At 46.5% G+C, this 12500-nt stretch overlaps 1 protein-coding gene across 1 annotated transcript in view; it reads left to right on the forward strand.

Annotated features, from left to right (window-relative positions):
* LOC134458312 (A disintegrin and metalloproteinase with thrombospondin motifs 19-like) overlaps nucleotides 1-12500 on the forward strand; it is a 158965-nt gene that overhangs the window by 124292 nt on the left and 22173 nt on the right. The window contains exon 21 of the mRNA XM_063210547.1: nucleotides 5005-5157. Coding sequence (XP_063066617.1) covers nucleotides 5005-5157 — 153 coding nt within the window. The remainder of the gene's footprint in view (nucleotides 1-5004; nucleotides 5158-12500) is intronic.

The following is a 12500-nucleotide window of genomic DNA, read 5'->3' on the forward strand; positions in this document are numbered from 1 at the left end:
CTGTAACTCTCAACGGACCTGCTGCTACCATCCCCACCTAACACCCCCCCTTCAACCCTCCCGAACCCCAACAGCTCCCACCCACCCCATCTGCGGCACATAAAGTGTCATGTAAGAAGATGATCCGCTTCTCGCTTATGGAAAAATGTATGGAGAAAAAAAAAACACGTCTCACCTCTTACACTACCATGCAGGCCTGTCACAACCAAGTAAGAAAACTAGGCAATTGCCTAGGACCCCCAGTTTAAAGCCCCCACTTGCTAATGACTGACTATGTACTTGTATTTGTATTTGTGATTGCTATGACAAAGTTGAGTGTGGTTGTGGCAACCTCCTGAAAGTCAACAACAACAACAAAAAATGCAACGATACTGCTATCAAAATCTGCCTTGAGAGGGGCCCCTTCCTATGGTTCCCATGTCCCTCTTAGCCTAGGGCTCCACAAATACCTCAAACCAGGCCTGCTGCCATTCCACTGCTGTGCACCCTGTGGTGATTTACAGTAGTGTCGAGGGGGAGGGCTTGAGGGGGAGGGCTACTTTGACTGAGAGCCATAAGTCAACCGAAGGTGGATGGGATGGATGTAGAAACGAGCCTGCTCTAATCTAGAGCAGTGTTTCTCAACCTTTTTTGTCTTGTGTACCCCCAAGACTTTTTCGCTGTGCCATGAGTACCCCCTAAGTCAAGTTCTATATCGCTTTCTCCATCCCAATGTAAATAAGCTCCATATATTTTGTTAAAATAAAAAAAATGGGAAACACTGCTCTAGATAGATAATAAAAATGGAGGATGGTGAGGTGGGGTGTAGGAGTTTTGGGGTGTTAGGGGTTTGAGGCGAAGGTGAAACATCTTTGCCGTACCAAACAAGAACGCAGTAACTGCATATCGGGTCGAAATTGATTTTAGACCCGGAAATGGACTTTGTGATACTTCCTTTGTCTTGTGTCAAAAAATTGGTCCAACTTTGGCAATTTTTACATGCTCGACTACATCATAACAATATTGCTATAACATTAACGAGAGCCTTAAGTGACAGATTAAGACATGGTCATAATTTTGGTGACAGTAGTATAACAAGCGCTGCAAGGAGTTCAGAAAGTGTGCAAAAAGCGATAATAGAGCTTAAAGGGACAGTTTGGTCAATTTCAACATGCAGTTATATTGTTCACGCTACCCTTGACTTGTCAGTACCTGGTGATGCCACATTTTTCGGCTCAGCCCTTTCCGAGATATGAGCAATTCGGTAACACTTTATTTTAGGGATACATCTATTAGCACTAATACATACAATAAATAAGTATAAGTAACTTGTAAGGCATGTACAAAGCAAAATCAAACATTTGTTAGGCATGTATTCGCAAATGTCTTGTTCATGCACAATAAGGGATTTATTACCAATTTAACCTGAGTAAGGACCTAGTAGGCCTTAGCGTTTGCTTAGTACATGCCTTACAAGTTACTTTTGCAGGCATTAACATTGTATGTATTAGTGCTTATAGATGTATCCCTAAAATAAAGTGTTACCAGCAATTCTAATGGGGGCAGCGTTTGTTTACATTTTTAAAAAATGAAACATAGGCCAACTCCAAATATTTTCCCAAAAGGTACTGTTGTTTGCTAGTTGTCTGCTGATGTTTTATAACCTTTTGGATGTTTTTGGGAATAAATAAAAATGTTTTTTTGAAATGTTAACAAAGAGCTGCCCCCATTACAATGACCAGGATCTCGGAAACGGCTGAAGAAGAAGAAAAAAAAATCTCAGGCACTGACAAGTCCAGGGTAGTGTGAGCATTACAACTGCATGTTGAAATTGACCAAACTGTCCCTTTAATGGTTAGTATGATTGGCTTTCGCAACTTTGTCTTAGCCTCATTGCCTACACAATGAGTAGAAGAGTGATTCCCAAACTGTGGGCTGGGGCCCATTAGTGGGCCGCAAAATAATATGAAAAATATCTAATAATATAAAAAAAAATAATAATAAAAATATCATATAATATTTGTATGTGTGTTGCCTATGTATTTGGGTTGTATTGTTTATTGGGTCAGAGGTGGGCCGTGAACATTTGTGAAAATTTCAAGTCAGCCCCAAGTTGGGAAAGGTTGGAAACCCCCACAGTAGACAGAGCAGGAAGGACTCTGATATCCGATTTGCTAAATATGTGTGGCATGTTCAGTGAAAACACTTGCTTTAGTATGCCGTGCACATGGACTGTACACATACTGCATCAGCTGGTGAAGCATGTCCACAATAGAGTACGTATGGACAACATCACAACACTGAACGTTGCATGCTGTTGCAAAACAGTATTTCCAACAGTTCCTGCAGCCCTAGATTTCATGGTTCATAGTTCACGGCGTTAGTGGTGTAGTAGTCTTGGACAGTGGTGTGGTGGTGATGAAATTGAGCCGAGTGAGGAGTGGAGTGAGGAGTTGCGGGGGTTGAGAGGTTGGAGGTGGTGGGGTAAAGTGGAGGGGGCAGAGGAGAGGAGGAGGAGTGGAGTGAGGAGTTGCGGGGGTTGAGAGGTTGGAGGTGGTGGGGTAAGGTGGAGTGGGCAGAGGCGAGGAGGTGGCGGGGTAAAGTGGAGGGGGCAGAGGCAAGGAGGAGGAGTGGAGTGAGGAGTTGCGGGGGTTGAGAGGTTGGAGGTGGTGGGGTAAGGTATGGAGGGGGCAGAGGCGAGGAGGTGGCGGGCGGGGTAAGGTATGGAGTGGGCAGAGGCGAGGAGGTGGCTGGCGGGGTAAGGTATGGAGGGGGCAGAGGCGAGGAGGTGGCGGGGTAAGGTATGGAGGGGGCAGAGGCGAGGAGGAGCGTCGGTCTGGGTCTGGGTCTGGGTCTCTGGGCCTTTGATCTCCAGGTGTAATCCCCCGGGTTGATGCAAGCATGATGGTGGAGAGAGAGGGGAGACGAGCAGAGCGGAGCAGTAGGCCCATGCTGTGGGAAAGGTAGAACTGGGGGGTCACACAGGGTTCACATTGGGGGACTGACGACCCAGTAGCAAGGTCTTCGTCATTGGGGGACTGAAAGGGGTATGCCACTATTTTGGGGCTTAATACAGTTAAAACTGTTGGCTGGGGTTTATAAAGGTGGTAAAGTGTCTTATTTTTCATGTTAAGCGTTGTCTTGCTTTAAGACAAGTTAAAAGAGGGAATATGTCGCTAAGCTAGTGAAAGTCAATGGATCCGTGTAGCATTGTATGCTACACGGATCCATTGACTTTCACTAGCTTAGCGACATGCCCCCTCTTTTAACTTGTCTTAAAGCAAGACAACGGTTTACATGAAAAATAAGACACTTTACCACCTTTATAAACCCTGGCCAACGATTTTAACTGTATTAAGCCCCAAAATAGTGGCATACCCCTTGAAGACCCAGTATCAAGGTCTCCGTCTGCCCGGTCGTGGCGCCACGTTATTTTCCAGTTGTGCAAAGTGCAAGCATATAATTGTAACTTCTTGAAATGTTGGCCTACTGTGCACTTTATTGCAGCTCACAATCAAGTCTGTGGATGCAGTGAAGCATGCCTGAAAAGTTTTGGGGATATCAACATATACATAGCAAGAATGCAATATATGTTAAAGGTAATAATACACACAGAGACAGGTGATGGTGGAGACGAGAGAGCAGTGTAGAGCTTTAGACCCACTCAGTGGAAAAGTTAAGAGCTGAGAGATCACATAAGGTTCACGTAGGGAGTCCATAAGGGTGAGGGTGTGCTGCAGAGGTTTGTGACTGAAGATGAATTCATTATCATTTATACCACTGCATTTCATGGATGTGTTACAGTACATCTCACAGTAGGAGCAAGTTGTGTTCTTTCACACTCCATGCTTATACCATGCAATTTCCATGAGACTCCCAAGGTGTGGGTGATGAATGGAGATGGCCCCAGACCTTGCATGGTTAGCCTGATTATCATAGACTTTCAAATCTCGATAGAAGCAATGCTGCCGAAGGTGTTGCGTCACTAGGAGGGCGAAGCCTATTGCATGGTGCCAAAGGTGTAGGTTTAGCTTGGAAAGTGGTGGGGACATTAAGTTTTGTAGGGACAAGCTAGGTTCATTTCAAAAGGGGCATGGACATGTCCCCACCGTCTGCAACTAAAATTACACTAATGCGTGGCGCAATCAAGGAAAAGCATGCTACCAAATCAGTGGCTCCATTACAGTATGTAACAACATGTAATATCATGTGTAATGTTATTTCTATGGCAAGTAAAAGGTATTTTTTGCACATGTATTTGGCACTTATTTTTAACCTACTTTATTATGTAGTATGTCGATACAGTGGAACACCCAGACGTGCATATGTTATGAATATGTGGATACCATGTTCAGCGAGAGGGCACATTTTGCCCTGACCGTGCGGTCACACCGCGGGCGTTGAACGCGTGGAAAGATGCGGAAGTAATTGACTTTGTATGGGAGAGCAGGCGGCGAACGCGTCGGGAGCATTTCTAGAGGCAAGGGCATTGAAAGCGTCAAAAGCCGAGGGCGGCAGAACTTCATCTAAAAATATGTAATGAGCTCGGCGTCAGCAGGGCGTCAGCCAATGGAATGTTCACATTTTTCTAAACACGAGCTTCGGTTGGCTGAGCGCTTCAGGTTGAATCGTTTGCCTCGTTCAACGCCCCTGACCAGTGCTTTCCAGGCAGGAGTTAGCAGCGTTGTGGCTCTTTCAACGCCTTCGGTGTGATCGCGGCATGACCCAGCCCAAGTCTTCCTGTGACATTGCCACGGGGCGGTGGTGGCTCAGGTGGTATACAGAAGGTTGCAGGTTCGAGCCCCACTCTGACTGACCCCATCCATGTGTCCTTGAGCAAGATACTTAACCCCAAGTTGCTCCTGGTCGTAGGGGGTGGTGGTACCCTGCGTGGCAGCCACTGCCACCGGTGTGTGAATGAGAGTGTGAATGGGTGAATGTGAGGCATACAATGTAAAACGTTTTGAGTGGAAAGGCACTATATAAATGCAGTCCATTTACCATTTTGGGTGTGTTTTTTTGCAGTGCTCGGCCAAGTGTGGGAGGGGAGCGCGCCACAGGCTGGTGAAGTGCACTAACCCGCGTAAGAAGTGTGACCTCAGCACGTTGCCCAGGGAGGTGGAGGAGTGTGAGGACTACTCCAAATGCTACATCTGGAGGACCGGAGACTGGGCCAAGGTCAGCTAGAAAACACACACACACACGCACGCATATGCGCATACACACATATACACACGCACATGCGCACGCACGCACACACACATACACGCATACACACACATGCGCGCGCACACACACACACACACACACACATACACGCATACACACACATGCGCGCGCACACACACACACACACACACACACACGCAAACATGCAGTACACACACGCAAATACACACATGCGTGCGCGCACGTATGCATGCATGCTCGCAAACACGCACATACACACCTAAGTTGGAACAGGTTGGGGAAACCCCATCTGTATACAATATTATGATATACAGTCTATGGTACACATTCACACGTACGTAAGTAGAGGACCATTCCTGCAAGTCCGAAAGCTTGCTGCTGTTTACAGCCAAAAGCCTTCACTTCTTCACTCCACTGGCCAGAGGAGACAGATGAGAGGAGCATGCTCTGAAGTCAGCTCCTATAATCCCTTCAAGAAGCTCCGTTTTGAGAAAATGACCATCCCTCCCCCTCCCCTCCCCTCCCCCCCCCTCCCTTCAGCTGCATTCTTCCACTGTTCTTGTCCTGAGAGTGAAACTGACAGGAGTGCGCCTTTGATGCGTTGCATTCCACGCCTTTAAGTCCGTTGATGTCCACCGCTGTCTCTGCTGTATCTTTTTTTTCTCGTTGCGTTTTTTTCCCCCCTTGTCATTCCTTTTTTTTCCAAATCCTTTTATCGCACTGCTTGAGATAGGGAGACACATAAAGATCTGTTTGTGTGTATGTGTGTGTGCGTGTGTGCGTGCGTGTGTGTGCACGCTTGTGTCCGTGCGCACGCACACTCTATCCATGTATCTGTGTTTGTGTCTGTGTCTGTGTGTGTGAATGTAGTATCTGTGAGTCCCTACGTGTGTGTGTGTATGTGTGCACACACGTGTGCAGGCATGCATTCATCCGTCCATCCATGCGTGTGTGTGTGTGTGTGTGTGTGTGTGTGTGTGTGTGTGTGTGTGTGTGTGTGTGTGTGTGTGTGTGTGTGTGTGTGTGTGTGTGTGTGTGTGTGTGTGTGTGTGTGTGTGTGTCTAAAGAGCTCTCTAAGTATGTGTAGTGTGATCAGGACTCTGGCAGGGCTCTTGTCAGTAGACATCCGTGTTGCCTGAGTAATCTCTCATAAGGGCAGATCTCTGACATCCGTGTTGCCTGAATAATCTCTCACTGGGAACAGGACAGGTCTTGGCAGCCGCCGTCTCCCTTGTTCCCTTGTTCCCCCTGGTGAGTGAGTGAGTGACAAGGCGCGGCGAGACATGTTGCATTTCACGGCAGCCAAGGGGTCGAGCATCGGGGTCGCCGGACTGTCGGTCAGGTCTGTCACCACCACAGCTCAATCCCATAATCGCACCGCACTGCACTGCATGCACCACCACTAACCCACCCCCCCCCCTTCCAACTCCCACTCATGCGCACACATGCACGCACGCACGCACCTAGGAAGAGCCCCTTACAATGTACTACATACAATATTTTCAGTCATGAAAAGTGTACCATTTTTTGAAATACACTGTATTGTACAATATAGACACAGAGCATATCTGAAGGGGAAGGCTGTATGAATTTACAGTAGTATACTGTATGTTAAAAGGTTATTCACACACAGACAGATAGAAACACGCACGCACGCATGCACGCACGCACGCACACACGCACGCACGCACGCACGCACGCACACACACACACACACACACACACACACACACACACACACACACACACACACACACACACACACACTGTCTGCCTACTCAACCCCTAGACCCCATCATCAAAGACCAATACCTGCTAGTCCCTCAATCTCCAGCCCCCAGCCCCCAGCCCCAAACCTCCAGTGCCCTCACTAGACCCCAGCCCTTCCTACCCCTAGCTCCCACCCCTAGCTCCCACCCCTAGCTCCCACCCCTAGCTCTAACCCCCCAGTGGCCTCACCAGTCCAGCCAACAGCCCCGGGACCCCAGCCCTTCCCACCCCTAGCTCCCACCCCCCAGCGACCTTACACCACCCCAGGGTAACAGGTTGACCTGCCTGCCCCTGCCACCTCCCCACCAGCCTCACCCCCCTTCCGCTGACTGACACTTTCATTTTCAGCCATTAGATTAGATTTCACTCACAGTTTTGGCATGGGAGGCACCTGCTGCCAACACAGATACACATACACGGGCAGGCAGACACACACCTCTCCCACACTTGCGCACACGCACACACACACACACACACACACACACACACACACACACACACACACACACACACACACGCACACGCACAAGTACAGTACACACAAGCACACACACATGCACGCACACACACACACACACACACACACACACACACACACACACACACACACACACACTGACCCAGCTGACCCAGTGAGAGTAGGCTATACAGCTGTACTTTTGAACTTGAAGTTAGACTTCTTTTAATAAGTTGTTTTGTCTTGATAAGGTTTTTTTTACTCGTTACAAGCAACTAAGTTCTATTTCTAGTGAAAAAAGTACTAGTTATTATGTGATTTTTACTGAAATTAAGAGTGACTAGATGTTTTACTTGAAACTTGAAAATACGCTTGCTAATATTTCATTGTTTGCATTGTAGCAAAGACAGGGAAGGGAGGGAGGGTCACACCACATGTGTTATTGCTATTCACACAGTCGCACATCTGGGCATTTCTCACGTTTTCACCAAAATCAGGCACCTGCCATATTCATTTGGGGCAAAGCACAGGAGAATTGTCAGTGAATTCTGTAGGTTGGATGTCTTATTTGAGTCCGTTTGAATAGTGTTATGTTACAGTGAAGTGGCAATTAATGAACCTAAAGATAAGTTGTCATGGTAAGACGGGATATCTATGAAAATTGGGACAACCTCTTTTCCCGGTCATGTTAGCAAAGCTTAGCAAATGCTATGGTTAAACAATTATCTCTCTTCAATTACAAACAGTACAGCTCACCAGGAGCACCAACATGGGCAGTCATGGGTAAGCCGTAAGCGGTTCAATATGTCGGTACTTTTGCAACCTGATAGTGACAACACGCCGACTTAGTTAAATGTAGCGGAGCACGCAGGAGGTGATCCCCAGTCTACTGGGTTAGGCTCTGAAGAAACAACCGCTGGGTCTTGGATAATCACATAGGCAGACAATCACATAGGCAGACCAGCTGAGATCAGGCCATTTATCCTTAAACCAGCGATGGAAACGAGACCATGCGAACCCAACCTCACATTTCACCACCACCACCTCCAGTGGCGTGTGTTGAGATCATGACACATTCTGGCCTACTGGCGATGCTCGATGGTCAGCACCGCTGTCATGAGCGAGTGGTCTTCTTGATGAATGAATGGCAACTCCAATAATCCCCATTTGGAGTGTATGGTATAAACAGCTGACCCAGTCACCCAGATGGGGCCTTACCTCGGTTGTGTCTGGCCCAGCTTACAGTGTACAGTAGCTCAGAGACAGGGACGGATTAAGACTCCTTGGGGGCCCTGGGCCACACAGCAGGAAAGCCACCCCCTTTTCCATGGAATCGTGGTTTCAAAAGGTTATGGGGTTTAGTGAAGGTGTTAGAGAGCCTTCATTGTTGGGGGTTTGGGGTTTCGCTCCCCTGAGAAAATGTGAAAATACAGTAGTTTAACGTGCAATTCTAACTCATTATGAGAACACAAATATAGACTTGTAATTAAGAGGGTTTTTTGCCGTGGCATGGAGGCTCTGGTTTCAGGGGCCCCTTGGGCCCGTGGGCCTGGGCCCCGTAGGCCAATGCAGTAATTTGTTCGTGCTCAGAGCTGCTGCGACTTGGTTGTGGTTGTGGCATTGGAGCCTTTTTTGTTGTGCTCAGTGTTGCCAGATTGGGCAGTTACTACCTACATCCCCTACTTGGGATGGCAGTCTGCGGGTAAAAACGGGAAAAAAAAGCCATTTGGCGTTTTTTTTCAGCAGTTTTGTGCCCATAGAAACCAATGCAATTTGTTGAAATTGGGCGGAATATAGCACATTTTGGCGGTTTTTGAGAACCTTTTGGGCAGGACTTGATCAGACAAATCTGGCAACACTGGTTGTGCTCCACACATCTGCCTCTGTGCAAGCTCACATGCAGTCCCTTTTATAGACACCATCTATCAGTCTGTTCGACCTAGTTCGTATGCCTTTTAAATTCTCTTTTTTATCTTGTTTCCCCTTGTATTGCTCTCTTTCTTTATTTCTTTTTCTTTCTTTCCCTCCTTCCCGCTTGATCTCTTTTTCTCTCTCTCAATGTGTTTATCTATTGCTTTATCTCCATTTTGTGTCTGTTTCTCTCTCTCTTTCTCTCTCTCTCGCTCTCTCTCTCTCTCTCTCTCTCTCGTTCGCCTTTTTTTCCTATCACCCCATTAATGTCTGGTGTCAGTGAAAAAAAAGGCTGGCAGCGCTCACTAAACTGGTACGTCTCCAATAATTCAAACAGGTGCAGCCTGTGCAACATAAATGCAGGTCAACAGCGCTTACCCCAAAGCTCCAAAAATCTTTCCAGTTGCTCAAAAGTAAAACCCTTTGACTATTATTGCCCGGATGAATGAGAATCTTCACAGATGTACAGTATGTGCATCATTTAAAAAAAAGGGATTTTGCCAGGACTCTGATGTCTGCACTGTCCAGTATGTCTAGTGTCACTATTCACTGCACACTAATGACAGTAAAAGACTGCTGCTGGATTAGATGAGTGATTCTCAAAGTGTGGTCCGGGGACCACTGATGGTCCGCGACAGAGATCAGGTGGTCCGTGAGGGGATTTCTACTTTTCCAAGACAAGCAAGCAGTATGCTATATTTGTAACATTGTTACAAAGCTAAACATAGCTGAAATCTTATTTTCACCACAAGAAGACAGGCTTATAATGTGAATAAAAAGCAGTGTCAATTAACAGTGTCAAACTACCACCCGTCAACTATCAGTTCAGTTGACAGGTGGTCCCTGAACATTTTTGGGGGGACTAAGTGGTCCTCGTTCTGAAAAAGTTTGAGAAGCACTGGATTAGATGGATTCAGGAGTGGAGAGAGAGAGGGCTGGAGGGCTGCGGTGTTGAAGTAGCAACAGGTGGTGGTGGTTTGAAATTGGTGGCTGAGACATACTAGAAGATATCAAAAAAAGCAGGATGTCAAGGTACTCTTCTAAGATAGAACTGCTTTAATTTTTAATTGTTTGGTGAATTGTATGCTGGAAAGATCCACCTGAAGTATAATTTATAACTTGTTGTGCAATATGTTCCATTGTAATAATGGCAGAAAAAATGTCAGGTCTATTGAAAATTAGGATTGCCCAAAATGTGCGGCTGTGCAACATTCGCTTAAGGGGTGCACAAACCACATTAAAATGTAAAAGGGGGTGCGCAGAGAAAAAAGGTTTGGGAACCGCTGATATAAAGGATAGGTAGTTTGAACCAGGTAGCTGTCTGAAACATGTTGGCAGTGTTTTTAATTGTTTAAGTTCAAACATGAATTAGTCTTTGCGTATATCAAAGCAGTTTTATCTTTGGCATCCTTCTTTTTTATAACTACAGGGGTGTTTTGTGGAGGCTGTCTCTTGCAATGCTTTGCAGCACAAACACGCACTGATCTTTTTATGTACTATATTATTTAGGACAAGGCAGCTGTCTGTTGTTAAAGCCGTAAGGCGAGTGTAAATGCAATTTGAAGTCTTTGTAGCAGCAGATACATTCCATCTCTTCAGGTCTTTCTCTCTTCAGATTTCTCTCTCTCTCTCTCTCTCTCTCTCTCTCTCTCTCTCTCTCTCTCTCTCTCTCTCTCTCTCTCTCTCTCTCTCTATCTACCCCCCTCTCTCTCTCTCTCTCTCTCTCTCTCTCTCTCTCTCTCTCTCTCTCTCTCTCTCTCTCTCTTTCTCTCTACCCCCTCTCTCTCTCTCTCTCTCTCTCTCTCTCTCTCTCTCTCTCTCTCTCTCTCTCCCCACCCCCCTCTCTCTCTCTCTCTCTCTCTCTCTCTCTCTCTCTCTCTCTCTCTCTCTCTCTCACTCTGTTGCCAATTTGAAAGCAATAAAAAAAGCTTGAAAATAACAGAAATCAAGAGCTCCGTATTGAGGGGAGAGGGATTAGGGAGGGGATCTGTGTGTCTGGCTCTTGCCACTTCTCATCTCGCTGCCTCCTGTTCAAATTGACTCTGCTCCGCTCAGCTCAGCTCCACAGTGCACTGTGCAGGGAATGGTGGTTTTACACATAGGGGGCCCTAGGCAAAATGTAGACATGGGGAACCCCTTGAATTATGTTTGATATGTGTATTCAGGGTGCGATTTGTAGGGGGGGATGGGGGGGATTTTCCCCTCTTCTGGTTTGATATTGTCACTTTTTCTACATGATTTTAATCATAGTTTAATGTAACTCCATTGATATTGCTTGAAATCTGAAACATATCCCCCCTTCTGGTTTTCTGACAAATCGCACCCTGTGTGTATTTACCATTGGGGGCTGACTGTTGGGGGGCAAGGGGTTGGTGTCCACAGATGGCCAATGTGTTGAGGCCCTAGGCAGTTGCCTAGCCTGCATACTGGTTAAACTGTCTCTGTGCAAAGGGGTGGGGAACAGGCCTCATTTGGCAAGAGAAGGGGTTAGCGGACCAGGCAGTGGCTTTTCCATAAAAAAATAAATAAATAAATAGAATTTGGCGTATTCCTGTGGCAGTGCAGTGTGTGTTCATTTCAGTGGACTTTTTTTTCAGTGGAGTTCTTGGCACATATTTTTAGTGCTTGTTTGTGAAATGGGTCAGTGGATCATAGGGAAAATGACCTCACCCGTAGCCATAGCTTGTGTGTGTGTGTGTGTGTGTGTGTGTGTGTGTGTGTGTGTGTGTGTGTGTGTGTGTGTGTGTGTGTGTGTGTGTGTGTGTGTGTGTGTGTGTGTGTGTGTGTGTGTGTGTGTGTGTGTGTGTGTGTGTGTGTGTGTGTGTGTGTGTGTGTGTGTGTGTGTTTGTGTGCACTTGTGTGTGTACTTGTGTGTGCACTTGTGTGTGTACTTGTGTGCGCACTTGTGTGTGTACTTGTGTGTGCACTTGTGTGTATGTGTGTGTTTGCGTCCATCTGTGTGTATGTGTGTATTTTCAGATGTGCTTGCATATATGTGTGTGTGTACAGGCACCCATGTGTTTTGGACTTTGTATGTTCTTATATCATTTCAGTCAGTCGATGCAAACATCCAAACAATACTCTTTTGTGTTTATTTATGTCATACTCCCAAATTACCCTCCTGTCCAACACACTTCACATTACCCTTCATGTGTTCATAACAGTGCATGGTTATTCTGAAAAAATAAATGAA

This window comes from Engraulis encrasicolus, chromosome 11 (assembly GCF_034702125.1).
Source record: "Engraulis encrasicolus isolate BLACKSEA-1 chromosome 11, IST_EnEncr_1.0, whole genome shotgun sequence".
NCBI lineage: Eukaryota > Metazoa > Chordata > Actinopteri > Clupeiformes > Engraulidae > Engraulis > Engraulis encrasicolus.